The sequence below is a fragment of the Eretmochelys imbricata genome, chromosome 9 (genome assembly GCF_965152235.1).
Source record: "Eretmochelys imbricata isolate rEreImb1 chromosome 9, rEreImb1.hap1, whole genome shotgun sequence".
NCBI classification, from domain to species: domain Eukaryota; kingdom Metazoa; phylum Chordata; order Testudines; family Cheloniidae; genus Eretmochelys; species Eretmochelys imbricata.
In genome coordinates, this window is record NC_135580.1 from 7,245,700 (window position 1) to 7,264,387 (window position 18,688).

An 18,688-nucleotide genomic window follows, 5' to 3' on the forward strand; every position below is an offset into this window, starting at 1 on the left:
TTTTGCACAAAGGAGTAGGCATGCTTTCACTCAGTGGTTCTCAAGCAGGGGTACATGTACCTCGGGGGGTACGCAGATGTCTTCCAGGGGATACATCAACTCATCTAGAGATCGGCCTAGTTTTACAAAGTGCTACATAAAAAGCACTAGTGAAGTGAGTACAAACTAAAATTTCATACAGACAATGACTTGTTTATATCTCTCTATATACTCTACACTGAAATGTAAGTACAATATTTATATTCCAATGGATTTATTTTATAATTATATAGGAAAAACAAGAAAATAAATAATTTTTTAGTAATAGTGTGCTGTGACATTTTTGTATTTTTATGTCTGATTTTGTAAGCAAGTAGTTTGTAAGTGAGGTGAAAGTTGCAGGGGACACAAGACAAATCAGACTCCTGAAAGGGGTACAGTCATCTGGAAAGGTTGAGAGCCGCTGCTTTAGTTTATCCTGTCTCATGACCCTCACGGTACTGTGCTTAGGCACCAGTGGGTCAGTAACATTTGGACCCCGGGCTACTGCTCTGAGAATTGTGTTGCTGTGATCAATCTGTTTGGCTTGTGCCTGCACTAACTACATTGTAAGTGCAGTAACCTTTGGTTTATTAATATCGTTTGGGAAGCTAAGCAGGAAGAGTATAGATTACGAGATCAGAAGGTGGTTGGATAGCAGTCCTGCCATGGAAACGGCAGCCCAAACCCACACTCTACTTGCCTGAGCTTTACTGTGCTGAGAGCTGGGATGCGAATCCAATATTTCATGTATTTTAAGGCCAGAAGGAACCATTATGATCATCTAGGATAACACTTCCCAAAGCTCCTAAGGTCCATGGTCAAAAGTGACATGGGAGCCTTAAGTCCCATTGACTGTGTGGCTTAATCACTTGTTACCCTCAGTCTGACCACCTGCATAATGCAGGCCATGGAATTTCATGCTGTGACTCCTGCATCCAGCCCATAATTAATAAGAAAACCGAGTTTGCAGGCCAAAGGGCCTGCAGAAGATGCTTCTGCATCTTACAGGGCTCTTAGGCTGTCCTCTCTCTCTCTCTCTCTCTCTCAATGCTGCAGTGCACAGGTTTGGAAACCTCTCTGTACTGCAGGCGCAGAGAGCAGGATTGCCATTATCAGAAGGAACCTGTGGCCAGGGCAAGCACCTGCTCTGACCCACCTCTCTGTGCGGGGGGGATATGGAAACCTTGCATGAGTGCACAAAGGGCAAAAGTTCAGAGCATATTGTTTATGGGATTTTGTGCAGCTGGGAGCCAAGGATAGCTCAGCTGATCCAGAGGAAACTGTACCGATGGTGTTGGAGAGCATTTCACATGGGATTCATTCAGTACAAATTCAAATGGACTAGTCTCTCTGTCTCCATTTTTTTAGCCATGAAATATTTTTCTTTTCGCTCCAGCCTGCCAGATGGACCCAGCCAAACTCCAAGTGAGGCTGTTTTAAGAAAAAAAAAATCCCTCTTGTCGTTTGACCTGCCGACAGTTAGCAGTTTCAGTGCTCTGCTCCTGTTAATGACAGAGCCAGGCTTCGGCGCTGGCCTCCAGATGCTGCCAGCCAAACTTCAGCTCCAGGCTGCCTTATGATCCATTTCTTTTTTCCGAACCACAAAGTAGCATTTGCTGACTTGAAGCCCTGCGCTCTCAAAGTTAGCTGGAGTTACAGCCTGCGGTAGCTCCATTCGAAAACAGCTCTTTACAGCTGAGGGGCCTGGGGGGACTTCCTGGTTTGTAGCTCTACAGCCCTAGAGGCTGGGGATAACGACTGGGGAGGTGGGAAGGCAGCCTGTGCTGACAATGCCCACAGGCCCTCACCTCTCCAGGTCGGTTTCTGCTTTTAACCAGCCAGCCATGCCGGGTAACTGCCCATGCTCCTCCCCTTAAAGGTGAACAACACAGATTTCGAAACATCCATGCACAATCTCCCTCCCTTATAAGATCCCAAAGAAGAAAACACTTCACTGCCCTTCATGTATGCAGTGAGTCTTACGCATTAACGTGTTCGAGCCAGATGTGGGTCCTGCGGGATCTGAGCCACAGACCTGGTTCCTCTGCTGAAGTGGGTGAGCTCTCAAACACTGGGCGAAAGAGTCCTTTCGTTTGAAATCGTGACTCATTCCCTCGGTGTCCATCAAGCCCTTTCTGGGCAGGAATTTCTCATGCTTCACCTTAGCCTAGATGTGACCTTTCCCTTCTGCCCATTTGGGGATCTTCCCTCTGGAGACGGGCACTCCGTGCACATTGTCCTCGGCAACTAAATTCCCGGCAAGTCTGAAGTTTAAAACGGAAGCATCTCTGAGCTATCCCGAGACAGCATCTCAGTGTTAATTCCTCTTTCACGCTTGCAGAACTCCAGTGACTCAATCTGTTTTGTTGAAGCTGACAAAGACACGTAAGTGTCACCCTGCTGAAAATAAGGAGAAATGTTGACTCAGAAGGAAAATGGTTGGCAGGTAGGAGGGTTAACTGGACAGACTGGCTCTTCCAACCCTAGGGATATGGTAGCTGGGGGGAATCGCTCGCAGTCCAAGCAGTCAAGAACAAAATTCTAGCTCTCGTGACGCCAATGGGAGTTTCTCCACATTGACTTCAGTGGGGCCAGAACCTTCACAGGTCATCTTCATGCAGCAATTAGTGGTGTTGGAACACTTTTAATACTGGGGGTGCTGAAAGCCAGCCCCCTTACCCCTGTTCACCCCCCAACCCCTGGCAGAGCTGGGGCCGGGAGCAGGGCCGTGTCTCCAGCGGGGACCTGGACAGAGGTAAAGGGCCCAAGGCTGGGACCGGCAGCCAGGGCGCCACATAAAACTTGGGGGTGCTGTAGCACCCCCCGCACTCCTAGCTCCTACACCTGTGGCAGCAGTTCAGGATCTGTACTGACCCTGGCTAATAGAAACCGACCAGACTGGGGGCTAGAAACTGCCATATGTAATAGGGTATGGTCAAGGCACTTTTCTGTAACATTTTATCCTGACTGTATTAACTTCTCTTTGGACACGAGAAACTAAACTCTCTCGCCTTACCAAAGCGGGTTCTCTCCTTTGTGTGACCGTCCTGGTCTCTTGTAGCATTGCTCATGTGTTCTGGGCTGCCGGTGTTGAAGTTCTAGCTCTGAGATCCTATGATTCCTTGTTCAGAAGAAACAAATATGCTTGTAAAGAACTATAGGAGTTGGCAACCAGATACAACAGAAAAGGGAACTCTTCTGTTGGTCTCCCAGCCTCGCTTGAACCTTCTTGCATCTCCCCTTTGGGAGGAGGCTGGAAGCGTTGACAGGGAACCATTCTATGGAGTCTCTGGTTTAGTTAGTTAGCTTCTCTTCTAAAGCATCTAACTAGGGGCTTTAGGCACAGTGAGTTAATCCACTAGCCTTTCACCTCTGGAAAGCTGGGTTCACATCCTGCCATGTCACAGATGAAAGCAGTTTGGAGGGCTCGGTCCCATCTTAAGTCCTTCCTATCCATATCCCCAAACCACCCAGTGATTTGGCACCTCTCTTTGATCAGCTTGGGACTAGAGCAGCAGGTCAGGACAGAGATGGGCCCCCAGAATGAGGTTTTGCAAATCTGGATTGAAGTGCATTTGCAGAGAGAGAAGGAAGCATTATCTGACATTTAGTGTACAGAGAAGACAAATCAAAGGGGACATGATAGAGGTAAAGAAAATAACAACTGGTATTGAGGCCATCTGTCAGATGCTTCCAGTTACCCTTACTCATGAGAACAAAAGAACCCACAGTAAAATTAAAAGGCAAAAAAACCAAAACAACAACGATGAAACAAAATATTCTTTTAAAAATACAAAGCTTAAGGAACCGGAGAAATTTGCAGCCCCGAGTTATTAGTGAGGCAAAGAGCTAAGGCTTAGACACTCTTGTGAACAATAAAAATACAATCTGCATTCCCACGAGTTTGGATAGAGAATTATAAGGCTGTAATCCTTCCTGCCTCAGGACGTAAAGCACTGCTATCTGCCTGGGATTCAGAAGACATTTCCCCCTCGGGCATGTTATTGCCTTGTCGTCTAGGAAAGTTCTACACCTTGTTCCGAAAGACCTGATATTGATCACACTTCAAGACAGGCTCCTGGACTAGAGGGGCCATTGGCCTGATGTGTTGCAGCAACACCTGTGTCCCAGTGACATCTGCCCATATGTCTGTGTGGCTCTACCTACTCCTATAAATCTCTGACTTTCCTTTGCAATGTGATATGCACGAAAGAAAAGGAAAGAATCTGGCATGATACATTTTACTGGCCTTAGCACTTGCCAGACTGGTTCAGTTAGCCTGGATTGGTGGTGTAATGACCTTTTCCGCCCCCAGTCACAAGAGAAGTTTGCTGTCGAAGTGTGGGCACTGATGACAGTACGTGTACCAGGCTGCCAAGAATGTGTTTCTGCTTCCCAAATGATCCACTGAAAACTAGGCTTGTCGACTCAAGGTGGTTATTCTATCTTGAATGGTGTTTACAGAAACCAGTGATGTTTTCCTTTCGCTGATGAGCTATTTGAACCCTGCCATCCCCGTGTGGTTTGGTTTGCCCTTTAGAAACGCCTGTTTTACACAGCAATTGAACGGACAACTGGTTACCTGCACAATGCTGCTTTACCCCTTAGTCTGACTAACAGCCGGCTGGTACCAGCTGCCATAAAGGGACCAATGTTGCCATCTTGTGGTTGAACTGCACCAAAGCAGCTTTAACCTTATCCAGCTTCCCTCTCTAACATGTATTGTCACGGGTATGTATTAAATGAACCCAGCTTCCATTCTGTGATGGCCACCGCGTCGCCTGCAGCACGTGTCACTCCTGTCAGGGCTTGTGGGTAAATGTTAGAAACTTAAATAAACGGTGGTTGGCCCAACATTAGCATGTGCTGTTTTCAGTGCTAGTAGCTTATTGGTGGCCCTCTCCCAGTCCATTTTCCCTGTTTACCCCAGCATCCTTTTCTACCCTGTCTGGTAGGGAAGCTGTCAGCCCTTTGGGAATAGCGTCCCTTAGGCTGTCTGTGTGTGCAGAAATCAGGGGGTTGGCCTATTAGCTCCATGCTCTGTAAGGAGAGTCCACAGCGCTGCTCCTGGTAGGAGTTCTGATCCATTACAGATGAGCATTTTCACTGCTGATTTAGGGACGGAAAAGGGTAACCGGTTAGCATGAGGCTTACTGTTAACTGGACCTTAACTGTTGACGCACCGGGCCACTCAGCTGGAGGGAACCCATCCCCTGTCGCGCCAGCAGGACCTCAGCCCCGGCCGGGTTGGGCCAGCAGGACCCCAGCTGCAGTGGGACCCCAATCCCTGCCACCTGGCCCGCCGGAGGAACCCCAGCCCTTGCCGTGCCGGGCCAGCCGGAGCGACCTCAGTTAACCAGTTTAAAGATTTTTTTTTATCATTGAACCGGTTAACCGATATTTACATCCCTTTGCTCATTACAGCTGTTATTTGCTTATTCCTCCTCTCGTTTGTTTTTAATGATTTCCTTTTTCTATTGGGTTCTGCGCAAGTGCAATCGGTTGACCATACAATCAGTCTGGGCATGTGCTATTATTGTAGGATAGCCCAGGAATACAGTGTAGTGTGATCCACATGTCGCTCGTTAACCTCAGTAGCACACACGGTAAAACTCCCCAGTGGTCTCCATTGTTGGTTTCTAAGTCACAGAGCACAACAAAGTCCTGTGCCTAGTCCTGCAAATCTGCCACAAAGGCACTTGGGCTCCACCGCAAGGGACTTCTCCAAATTGCTCTGCTGTGGCCATTTGGCATGCACGAGCTGCGCTCAGATGCCAGCATAATTAGTGGCAATATGCATATGCAGTGCCGAGAGTGTGATGTTGCTTTTACAGCTCTATTATCATTGTTGGCAGTTAGCACAACTTGAGAAATCCACCGACTATGTGGAGCAAATGGTGGAAGGCCCAATTAAACACATTTCTCTGTTTATCCAAGCCCTGTTAAACACATCTCCTGTGACACAGTCCTGCAGCAAGAAGAGCATAGCCCATGACCCCGTTAGGATCATCGTTAGTGCTATAGTTTACATTTTGTCCTGTGTGCTGCTCGTGAGGTTTTCCTCCAGTGTCTGTGTTTTCAGTGGGAGCAAGGAGAGTTCAGGCTGGCTTGGATTGGTCTCCGTGCTCGTAATGGGGGAGAAGCCATGGATAGCCCCAGTGCTGTCTTTGTCGTACATTCAGCCCTGCACTTAGAAAAGCTACTTTGCTTTCCTGGCCATCTGTCTGCGTTTCCAGCTGTGCGCTCAGCATTTGTGTAAGGCGAACGCTAAGGCAGATTCGTAGCGTGGAAATTCGCCTGAAACTCATGCAGCTGTGCTGACCACACATGTCGTTCTCAGGGTGGGAGATGAAGTGGGGGTGGGGGGGGCACTGTGTTTCCTCTGGCTCAGGAAGACAGCTATCTGTGTTTGTCTTCCGTGCTATCACTCACACTGCATTTGCTTTTCTTGTCAAATGTTTCAGGAGATACGATGACCTGCAGCGGGATTATTTTATTGTAATTTAAGCTGTCCATTTATTGCTGGCTTCTGCTTGTCTGCACCACTAGGATGGCCCACAGGAACCTCAGCTGGAGAGAGAGGATCTGGGGAGGTTTGCTGGTATCTCAGGTCTAATCTTCCTCTTAAGCCACTACTAATAACCGCTCTCCTATGCACTCACACTGCACTAGCTCCCAGCATTGAGTACAAGCTGTTGATTAAGGTTGGCACTTCATGGCCCCAGGGGCTTCCTGCTTTAACTCTCATGATGCCTCTCTCCTTGCTGTAGGCTGGTGGAAGAATTTATGCTGCTGGCAAACATGGCCGTCGCCCATCAGATCTACCGCTCCTTCCCCCAACAGGCCCTGCTGCGCCGTCACCCCCCACCCCAGACCAAGATGCTGAACGACCTCATGGAGTTCTGCGATCAGATGGGACTGGACATAGATTTCAGCAGCGCAGGGGCCCTGCACGTGAGTGGAGACCGCACTGGGGATTTGCATCAACAGAGAATGTTTAGCCGGTTAAGCTCTCCTGGGGTTACTGATACTTTCTCCGACAGCATTTGTGTAATGGCCTGTGTTTACCTGCTCTCCATTCTCTGGGTGATCTGCCCTGTCTTCTGCACAGGGCTACAGCTGACTGTGCAGAGCTGGCCAAGGGGGTGTCCAGGGGAGTTTGGAGATGAGGCTCGCCTTTGTAGCCACGCACTGGGCATAAAGAACAGGGCGTGCATTGCCACGCGAGTCCTCCATTTGAAACTCTCCTGCCCTGTCTTCAGCCAGGTGGCAGGGTTCGGGGGGCAGGTCTCTGTGCTCCACTAGACCCAGCCTCTCAGAAAAGTCTGGTTATACCCTCCTGTCTCAAACCGGGGCTCCCAACAAACACCTTGTGCAGAGAGATGTGATTTTCTTCACAGGGCATAAAAATGAAGCCACTGACACTGCAGAAAAGATGACAAATCCCCTAGAGGTATTAGTCTGCCCAGTGTTTGTCTGCTCTCTGGAGCCATCTCCCCTGGGGACTGGAGGAGATCACTGGTAATGAGCCAGGAGGGGGGAGGCTCTTGAGGGAAAGACAATCCTAAAAACTACCCAGCACTTTCCATCTCTTGATTGCTGCCCTCGCAGTAGCTGGTTAACCCCCGCAGCCCCTTGTCAGGGCGGGGAGGGTCTCCCTGTTGTATGGCTGGGCAGGTCACGGCAGAGAGCTGAAGCGAGTTGCTTGTGACCACTGAGGGAGCTAGTGGCTGGCCAGAAGTGGAAGTCAGCAGCATGCAAACCACACGAAGAATTGTCATAGAGAAGAGGTGGAGATTCGGTGGGATCATGACAGGCAGCGCCAGAGGCCACATCCCCTGCCTCCCTCTCCGTTAGCAAAGAAGCAGGGTTTGCAAGGGTTTAAAATGTCATCTCCAGGGTCAGCATCCACCGTGGCATGGCCTCCCCTGCTGCAGCCTCACACATCAGAGCCTGACCTCAAATCAGGCTGTAGCCAGACACAGCGGATCTAGTACTAAATGCAGCGGACAGTTGGTGCCGGTGAATGTTTGCTGGGAGGAGTGCGGTGTAGTGGTTAGCGCCGGGAACTGGCGATATGGCCTCCTGAGTTCCACTAGTGCCGCTGACTGCGTCAGTCTGATCTCGTCTAAGTCACGTTCCTGCTCCGTGGCCTTCGCTGTACAGCGGGTGGAATAGGGAGGGTGGCCCATGGGTTAGGGGCTAGCTTGGGAAGTGGGAGACCAGGGTTAATTCCTGCTTCGCCCCAGACTTCCTGGGTTGCCTTGGGCAAGTCATGCAACCTCTCTGTGCCCCAGGTCCCCGTCTGTACCATGGGGCACTAGCCCTGCCCTCCCTCCCAGGGCTGCTAGGCAGATAAATGCGTGAAAGATGATGGGGTGCTCAGGACAGTAACAGGGGCTGGATACGTATCATAGGTTGCTAGGTGATACATGCTCCCCCACTGGGGGTGTCGCGGTCTGACTGACGTGTGCGCAAAGCGCTCGGAACCCCTCAGATTCCGGGTCCTGGGTGTTTCTTGCAGAGACAGGAAATCCAAGGAATCTTTGCAAAGAACTTAACAGCGTAATGAGAGCAGAGGAGTGGGCAGTGCTGAAGCAGTAGATGGATAGGAAAGAGCTCTCTAGCCGCGGCTGAAGTAAGGGATGGAGAAGAGTATGGGCTGTTAGGAATACATTCAACACAAATCTTTGTTTTGCCTGATGCCTAGATACTGTGCTGATGGGTGTGCTCTAAGTAAAGCTCCGTGTTGGTCACGGAGGTGACGGAAGTCATGGATTCCGTGACTTTCCATGACCACCGTGACTTCTGCAGTGGCCGGTGCGCCTGGCCCGGGGGCCACCTAAGCAGCTCGGGCAGCCCCTGGGCCAGGCACACCGGCCACTGCTGGGCCAGTCTCGCCTCCCTCCCCCGGCCCCAGCAGCAGGAGTTTAGGTGTGAGGGGGGCTCAGGGCTGGGGTGCCTACCCAGTGGGGGGGCACTCCCCGGAAGGGCAACAGCAACTTCCCTGCCTCAGCACCTAGCTCCACGCTGCCTCTGCCCGCAGGCACCACCCCCGCAGCACCCATTAGCCGTGGTCCCCAGCCAGTGGGAGCTGCCGAACTGGGGCTTGGGGCAGAGCAGAGGCAGTACATGGAGCTAGGAGCTGGGTAGGGAGCCTGCCCCAGCCCCACCAACCCCCCAGGCCGCAACCCACCCCCTCCCGAGCACCCATGACTCCCCCCTCCCCCAGGCCACAACTCCCCCCAGCACCCACGTCCCCCCAGAGCAGGGTCGCCAACCTCCCAGCGCCCGTGACGCCCCCAGGCTGCAACACCCCCCCATGAGCACCCACGGCGATGGATGGGTAATGATTCCATCTGGAGCAAAGCCCCTGTTCGGAGACGTGACACCCTTAGGGGTATGTAAAGCAGCACGCTCCCTGGGGAGGGGAAGGAAAAGCTGGGGCAGAAGCATAGAGGTTTCCGACGAGGCTACAGTGTGTTTTGTGTGTTCAGGCAGCCTGCCGTTTCTGTCGCTGGTTAGCTCTGTTCTCACCAGCCAGTCATTGCAGTAAAGCAATTTCTGCACAGAAAGATGATGGTTTCAGGGGTGGGACTGCAGAGCCGTACTGGGAAATCTCATGCACTGTATATGTATATACTGCAAACCATGGCTTGGGCTGAAACGAAGAGAGCGTTAAAGCTTCACTTCAGATGGAAAGTGAAGCATGGGGGGCTCCAGTATTTTCTTTTTCATTGCCCCTGGACTGCTGGTGATACTGTTAATACAGTGCATCGTCAGCCTCCCTCGTACTGTTCTGTTAGGTGCGGCCTCACCGCTCTGCTCCCTCCTCTGGGACTTGCACCGAGCTCCTTGTCAGGGATGCTGAAGACAGGGGGATGCTTTTCCTCCGAGCTTTGACCATGTGGGGCCTTTCCAATGAGGAGGAGGAGGCAGTGCTGCTTGTTACTAGCCTAGTACGATGGCTTCAGACTGCTGCATCCCTCGGGGCGCTACACAGTGCGTTGAGCCAGGGCAGTGGAATATGCTTTGCTGCATGGGAGGGAACTGGTCACAAGGCCCTGGGGTTTGACCTGCAGGTTGAGAGGGAGAAGATAAAAGTCCATCTCTCTGAATGTTCGGAGATTATTCCCCTGGCTTCTCTGCCCCACATGGCTGCTGCCTTTGGAAGGCAGATGCTGAGCAATATCATAAGTGACTGCAATATACAAAAACGGTGTCCACAAGGCAGCCCTGTCCTAGCCAACCAGGCGGTGAGCACCAAGCTGGGACCAGCCGGGCTGCCGGGACCATGAAAAGCCAGCCAGGCTGGCATATGGAGGAAACATATTTGCTGTAGCCAGCCAGGCTGTGCATATGGAGGAAACATATTTAGTGAGGAAAACATTTCCATTTCACGTTTCTAAGTGATGGGTGCAAACAAGGAAGAGGGGATTTTTGTTGTAAAGGGTCTGCACTTTCTGAAATCCCCGGAGCAGTAAAACAGCGCAAAGAGCAGGACTTGTTTGTTCTCCCCCAGAGCCTTTCACCTGTTTCTTTCCCCCCTTCTCTCCTTCCAGAAAAGTCTGAATGAAATGTTTGGTGCAGACAGCTATGCAGAGGCCAGGAAAGAAGTGCTGACCACCATGTTCTCCAGGCCAATGCAGGTAAGAGCCGCCAGGTCACAATGTGCTTATCCCCGTGCAGCCAGCACCAGAATGTTTTCGGACTCGTCGCCACCAGCTTTGCGTTTCCTGCCCAGATCAGTGCTCCTTCCCCTCTCCCGAAATCCCCCCTCTGCACTGGTCGTTTAAACTGTTACACGGGGGAAGGGAGATGAAGAAGCTAAGTGCTTCACTGGTAACTCCTGGCAGCCCCAAAGCATGGCATGACCCAGATTTATACCTGATGCGTCCAGTCTGCTCTAGTCAGTGAGGCCTGCCTGGTTACTTATGGGCTGGGTTCACCGGTCAGGGCTGGGCAACCCGCTGAGATTGATGGGTTCAGTGGGAGTTGCTCCTTGGACTCTCCCTCAAATGGCGCAGCCAGGAGGCTCCTACGATGGGTGCTGCCACCACGGGCACAGTTCTGGGTATTTCGCTTAGGAGGCTTTGGTGCCATAAAGGGTTTAAGTGACTGCTAGGCAAGGGCAAGGATGGCAGGGTGCAGATCCCCCATTGACTTCAGGGGATTGGGCCAAGCCTAGTAGCCCTGCTAAAATCTCCTCTCATGACATCCAGTAGCAATTTCCTTCCTAAAGAGCCATTCAGGGCAGCTGAGGGGCCAGGGAGTTGGGGTCACTGGTTGAAAGCCCAGCCAAAGTCAGACCCTGTAACCGCTGTTCGGTCCAACTTTAATGAATTAGTCTCAGTTCAGAGTAAACAGGCATCCCCATCAAAACACAGCATTGACCTGCCCTTGTAAGCAGAGGGGCCCAGGACTGAGTAGGCCACGGAGACCCATCGATCTCAAGAGGTGGTCTCTTTTGGGTAGGTGGCAGAACTGACAGGAGGGGAGCTTGCCGTGCCACGATTGTGCTGGCTTTGTTGCGGCACCCTGTGAACAGCTAATCCGGTGCGTTTCATCGGCACAGAATTAGCGAAAAGAAAACACAGTATAATTTTTGTAAAGCCTCTGTCTTGTTAACTCGGCCGCCGCGCGAAGGGAGGCCGGTTCTGAGAGCGCAGCCCACCAACAGGGAGAAGGTGACACGTTCCTCAAAATGGCCTCTCTGCCGCTGAGTGTTTATCACCATGGGAATACATCATCTTCCTGACATTACTCATTTGACTGTCACTCTTCTAATTAGTTAATTTGCTCCATTTACTCATTAGCAGTTGCCTGAAGTCCTGCTGTACTTTAGCAGCTTAATGTTTGTTTGCAAATGTAGCTGGGGAGGCTCTGATGGCAATTAGCACAAACTGTGTGGTAATGATCCCCTCCACACGCCCGTTGGACTCATTAGTACAGTTTGCTGCTGCGCAGTTCTCCCCTTTTTAGCTGGGTGTGTTTTTCCACCATGTTTCTCTAGATAACGACCCTTTGTCTGGCTTCCACGTGTCTCCATCACTGGAGGCATGGATAGCTTCCTTTCCCCTTCAATGGGACATACTGTCGAAGTTGAATCCTATTTGTAGCGTCTATGACATGGGTTCCCCCTCCAGCCTGCTGTTTGATTGTGTTGCGTCAAGGCCCCGAGTCTTCTCCCCAGGTACCAGACTGCCTGGGTCTTTGAACAGACGGTCGAAAGGAGACTGGTCACATGGGCAGGCACGGCCCAGGATGGGGCAGTGAGAACTTTCTGAACTGTGTGTTCTTGTTCAAGGGCTAATTTCTCTTTAAGCCCCAAAGCTGCGTCTGTGCCATATGAAAGGCCTGCCGGCGCGTGGAGGAGGGGAGTAAACTTGGAGCCCCTCCTGCTCTCCACCACCAGGCACCTCAGCACATTCGGCAAACTCACCTGCCACACAAGCACATGCGTTGGCAACAGCCGAATTTGCAGCATCTGCCCGTCATTGACAGTGGTGCAGAGCCTTTACTTCCTCAATGAGGAGTTCCGTATGAATCAAAACCACGGAGGAAGGCCTTTGGGAGCTAGGTCTGGGCAGTGTCTCATTCAAACCATTTCCTAACCTGAGCTGGTGCTTTGGAAGTTTCATTTGCTCTTCAGCTTCCTTTCCCCCCGGGCCCAAAATGGAAACATGCCGTGTTTCCTTTTCACGTGGTGCTGACGCTCTGCCAGTGATGGCCCAGCTCGGGCCAGCCTGGCCGTCGCAGAGGAGGGGTGAGCACAGCAGTAGGTAAATAGATGCTGAGCTTGAGCAAAGCAGGACATGAGGATGTTTGCTCCTAGTCAAACGAAAGCGTTTTCCCAAGGCTGTGACACAGTTAAGTGTCAGTTTTAGACTCTTCAGTCTGTACTCTGTGAAGTGGCTGGTGTCTTTTTTTAAATACCTCCAAGTATCTGCAAGGGATATCGTGAGGGTAGTGTGCTGAAATGGTGCAAGTGTCTGGGACTGTGGTTGCCTGTAAAATGCCCACATCTGTCCTACAGTCCCTCATTATATGAGTGCCCTCTCTGTTCTGATGAAATTTCCAAGAATCCAGATTTCTGATCAGAGGGCCCCTCTGCCCTGCTCCTTACATGACTGCTAAGGAGAGCATTGTAATGAAGCCTGTTTGGAAGGACTGACCAGGAAGAGGAGACCTTTCCAACTTATAGATATTAATGGGTCAAGGCAAGTTTATGGAAGGAAAGGCATTTTGAAAGGAGAACTCTAACTGTATGTGACGTCAGAAGGAAGCTAGACCAGCATCAAAAACAATAGAGCCTAACTCTCTTCAGAAGTGTAGCTATGGTCAGAAAAACATCTATATGGAATTTCCAGTCTTGCTCAATAAGCCTGCTCCCTAGGTATGTTCTGTGTTGCATCTTGCTTCCTCCACAGGCAAAAATAAGTTTACAGTTGAATTCCCGTTAGCCCTACAGAGCCAACCCCGCTCTGGGAAAGCGAGCTGGACGCTATTCTGGCTAGTGTATCACCAAGAGAACTGGTACCTTATGTTCTGGGGGTAGACCCTTCATTCCTGCTAATTGAGCATGGGTCCAGCTAGACTTTGGCTCCCAGGGTGAGCTTACAGGGCTGGCTCTTTGCAAAACCATCTTTTAACTTGTAAATGGAGTATTGGTATGGAATTGCCAACACTCCCCCCTCTAGCCCCTGCCCCCCAGGCATGGAAACCTACAATGCCATTTTTAGAGTCACTTTTGCAAGTAGATCCTGCATGTGGGTATGTGTGTTCATGTGCACCTGCCTTTTAGCAAACGAATCATCTCCTGAATGGAAGGAGCACTGCGTCACACACAGACAAGACGGGCAGAGGTAAACAATTTCAGTTTGTTTCTGTCCCAGTAGATTGATCTGCAATTAGCAATGTTTGCCAGGAGCACACCGGAATTTTCCACGTTGGCTGCTCCATGACTTGCCTTAAGAAGGTCCTCCCGGGTTACTTAGCTCTCAGCTAAGAGTGTCTGATCCTCTGTCGCTCGAGGAAGTACAAAAGGCCATCCAAACATTACGGAATGGTTGTGCCTGTGGTATGCCACCTGAGCTGCTCAAAGGTGCTTTTGGCCTCCATCAACTGCTCTTTAAAAGTGTGGGCATCAGCGTGCCAGCAGAATGGGAAGACAGCATCGTAGTGTCTTTGTACAAAGGCAAAGGATCTCACACCGAGTGCAGCAACTACAGGTCGATCTCATTGCTATCAGTCCCTGGAAAGATCTTCGCTCTGTTCTGTTTGCTAGGATGCAGCAAATGCTCCTTAACAGACTTGGTGTCCACAGCTGTTTCGCTGCTGGGTGGTTGATAATGAATGCTTCCCTTACGCTACAGCTTCCAGCTGAGCTGCACTGAGAATTTAATTGCCTGCTTCACGTGGTGTATATCAACATCAAAGTGGCTTTTGATTCTGCCGACAGATCAGCACTTTGGCTCACCCTGAAAGGAGTTGGCGCCCCGGATGTTCTACTAAATCTGGTGCCCGATCTTTGTACCAATGTGAGAGTAAGCGTTGGCGCACGGCTTCTGCTGCGTTTCTACACAACCTCAGGTGTGCAGCAGGGGATGCATTCTCACCCTGGCGCTATGCTGCCAAGCTGCCAGCCGGATCTTAGACTTGCTGCTCCACACGTTGGAATCAAGGTTGGTCAAGAAGCAGTCACTGACCAAGACTTGCCGACAGCACTGCTGCCTGCCGTGTGGAGAAGCAAAAGAGTTCCAGCCCTGCCCATCAAGCCTTCCAAGACACCGCCCGCACCATGGAGTTGAGCATCTTAGACCAGAAGAGCAAGGTCTAGAATTTGGAGCGGGGCCACCAGAACGCCCCAGTGTATGTGGGGTCAAGTACCATGAAGAGCACTGATGAGTTCAACTGCCTAAACTGCAAGCCAAGTCCAAACGGTTGCAGCAAACTGGCTGTCTTCCAACTACTGGGCCTCGCTGTCTCCTGCATGAAGTCCACGTCTTGCTATGGATGCAAAAATGTCTCTAAACTGAGACTAAGTTCAGGCTCTAGCAGGCCTGTGTACTACCTGTATTGCTGTACGGGTCAGAAACCCAGACCTCTTACAGGCAGAGCTGGAAAAGCTAGAGGCATTCCATGTGCATTCGACTTCATACGAAGTGCCATAATCTCAGAGAATGGGGAAGGAGAGGAACATGATAAATGAATAGAGAAACCAGCTTCGTAAGGGTCACAGGCCATGAATAAGTCTCTGCTTTGTTTGGAGACGTAGCTGTTGTCTGGGCTGTCAGACATCTGGACAAGCCATGTCTATGTGCAGTGGAGCATGTCTGTACCTCGAGTCTCCTTGGGAAAGGGACACTTCCAGTTTCTGCCCAAGTGGCTGGGGCTGCCTGGGATTCAGGGCATCCCAGTGAAAACACCACAGACCCTGCTTTCCAAGGGGTGCCAGGCGAGTGCCATCTGGGATTGACACAAACACTTCCCAGGCTGCCTGTTTGCAAGCATGGAGATGGGTTATTCTGGGCCCAGGGGGCCCAGGGGCAGGGGTGAATTTTAGGGGAGCGCCTGATGTGCTTGCAGCTTGTGACGTTTATTGTCTTTCCAATCACGACCTGACGTTTAAGCCCCGAAAGGCCCTTTGCCCACCAGCAAGGCGCTCTGTGGTTATCCCAGAAGTAGTCAAAGATGGAGGGAAGTGGTCCCCTCTGCAGCCAAGCTCTGCCCATCGCAAGGTGGGGACCTCCGGTTGCTTGTCACACACCTCCCCACTCCTGGCCTTGGTGTAAGTTAGAGCAGCTGAGGAGCTGCCGTAACTTACCCCACTGGTCCCTAAGTGGTTTTCCACGAGTGGAGAATAAGCAGCGCGGAGCTCCTCTCTGGCACATCCCTTGCACCAGAGGAGGACACAGGAAGCTGGCTGGTGGACATATTCTCCTCTGTTGGCACCTCCAGCCAGAATACAGCCACAGCAGAGTGGAGAAGATGGCCCCGAAAAGGCCTTCATGTCTCCTTGCCCATCCACCGTTCCCAGCTCTCCAGCTCTCGCAGTCTCTCCATACAGTGCTGTGTGCACCGTGAGTAAGGAAACATGGCGCCGTAGACAGGAAGTCTGTGCCCCCAGCCATTGCCTGAAACCACACATGGGGCAAGGCTCTGGATCGGCCCCTGCTTCAGCCCTGGGACACGTGGGCTGTCGCTGCGATCACTGGCGATGCCAGGACTCCTCTGCATGACGACATCGGTGCTGGGTGATATTGAATGGCCTGCTTTGCTGTGTATGTTTTCGTCCTCGGCGCTGCGGCTTGTGTGTCAGAGATCAGGCTGCAGGTGAGTCGGCCAAAACCCACAGCAGCTAATTAATCCACGATCCTGCCCAGCTCGTGTCTTGGACGCGCGCTCTGTACCTCTGGGTCAGGACAAATGCCTCTCAAATGGAGGGGGAGGGAGGTGGGAAGAAGCTCACAATGTACGTCAGCGGGAGCCCCTGGGGCCTGGTGCGCCAGTCAGCTTGTAAAAGATGAAGGAAAAGTGACACCTCATTTTTCAGGGGCTCAGTCACTTGGGGATTCAGTCTGTCCTTAAGAACAAAGCAGCCCTTGGTCGGCTGTGGCTAATTTATTCGCCTGCTCCTTGCAGTTCTTCTTGGGAATGGAGGGCAGCAGAGCGTTGAGAACTTGTCGTTCGAATCTGTTAATGAGAAAACATCCGGTTGGAGTCATGCCGGTATCACTCGGGAGCACCGTCGTGCAGGTGGTGACAGGCACTCGGAGCTGCCCGCCTTCGTTCACGTGTCCTCGCAGGAGCCCCGGAGAAGCGGCCTCAGAATAATCCTCTAACCATTTTGCCCACTCATCGACAAAGGATGCTAGGGTCTCTTCAGCCCTCAAGGAAATGCAGCCCCCTTGGGGTGGGGGGCATGCAGCAACTCTTTAAAATGTCAACTCTGTGCAACGGTCTAAGGCAGGCGGTCAAGAAGGGTCCCAAAGCCAACTGCATTCAGGAGGCAGAATGATAAATCCCCTGACTGGAACTGGCCATGGCAGTGGGGCTAATGCATCTCTCCTGTGGCCAATGCTATGGGGAGGTTAATGATGGGTGGCAATGGTAGGACTCTGATTTGAAAGATGCTACGCCCCCAGGGCTGTGCTGAGGAACTGGGGCGAGGGGAAAGAACACCCCCACTCAACCACTTCCTCTGGCTTCCTGGGGCTTCCTTGAAGTGGGGCTTTTCTCCTCTAGGACCATAACCTAGCCAGCAGCTTGGCTCGTGAGAGCTGATGGGCGCGTGGTGATCTGGCCTCAGGCCTGTGACACACCCGGCGTGCCGTGGAGTTACAGGAGCGTCTGGATGTGCTTTTCCCATGCTCCACATGGAGCTGCAGGGGTCGCTCTCCACACGTCCCCGTAGCTCAGCTCCATGCAGAGGGCTCCCTAAAATCCCATCAGAAATCGCTGTCGGGGTGGCTGTTCAGCGTGAGGCACTTTTCTTCCCCGGAGGCCGAGCGTGGGACTAGAACGCCTCTCCCGTGTGGCCTGCAGCGCGTGAGCCGCTGGGGAGCGGGGCTAATTGAGCCAAGGAGCCTGTGTCTCGGGGAGTGCATCAGAGATAATGTAGTCCTGGGTTGTGGAAATTGGAAGCGGTGAGAGCTCCTAGCCCAGCTATTGGGTCTCAGTAGAAGGCCAGAAGAATGCTGCTTTTTTTAACCTGCTCTGTTTGCTTGCCCGGATCAGTGCATTGCAGCTCAGCGAGAGCTGGCGGAGCTGATTGCATGGGGAGCCGGAGGAGGTAGCTGCCTGAACCATGAATCCCAGGGCAGGATTTCAGCTTTGTAATCGGAGCAGGCGACTCCCGTTGTTTTTAAACCTCTCACTCTTAGTTTTCAATGGGTTCATTCAATCGCCGTTCCGCCATAACCCCGCCACAACCCCCCGATCTAAGGGGCTTCTCCGCGCGGCTCAGTCTCTGTCTGGGCTGTTTTTCCAGCCCTTAGGGCTGGTGTTTTGCAGATGTAAAAATAAAAGCTGGAACATGTAATAACAGCAGCTGCACCACCGAGCGACGTTCCCGGTGAAGAGGCTGCTGGGAAGCGCAGGGCCAGCGCTGGCCGCGTGTTGATTTAGCCGCGTATACCAGCAGTTCGCTTTGTAGCTGCTTCTCATGAAATGAAGCCGCAGGTATCGCAGCAAGTTTGTCCCCGTCTCAGAGGTGAACAGGAAAGCTGTTGTTTTAAACTGTGTCAGCTCTTGGAGCAGTAACGGCGCCTGCATAGACATCCAATGTACAAACACATTTGCCCACAGAAAGGTCAGGAATCAGGCTTGGTGGGGCCGGCAGCTGAAGGGGAGAGCCCTGCATGAACTGTGGCGCCCACGAGCCACCTTCCAAGCCCCACCTCGGTCGTTTGGCTTGGGTGTTGCACCTGTCCCCTCCCCTCAGCTGTGTTTTAGCTGATTAGATTGTAAGCTTTCCAAGGCAGGAACCGGACATGTTACTTCTTTGTAAAGCACGTTGCAGACTTGGGGGTGGCCCCAAGCCTCTTAGCCAAGTTGCCTGAACAGGGGTGATTTCGGTGAATGGACCCTGGATCAGACACGGCCCTGCTTTGATTTTGCAAAACCAAGACCTGGCTCCTCAAGCCCAAAGTTGGTTCATAAAATC

General features: G+C 51.8%; 1 protein-coding gene across 3 annotated transcripts in view; it reads left to right on the forward strand.

The window, feature by feature from the left end:
• Positions 1-18,688, forward strand: part of DIS3L2 (DIS3 like 3'-5' exoribonuclease 2) — a 280,283-nt gene that overhangs the window by 245,931 nt on the left and 15,664 nt on the right. For all 3 annotated transcript variants that reach the window (XM_077826263.1, XM_077826264.1, XM_077826265.1), the window contains 2 exons: positions 6,792-6,975; positions 10,584-10,670. In XM_077826263.1, the coding sequence (XP_077682389.1) occupies positions 6,792-6,975; positions 10,584-10,670 (271 nt within the window). The remainder of the gene's footprint in view (positions 1-6,791; positions 6,976-10,583; positions 10,671-18,688) is intronic.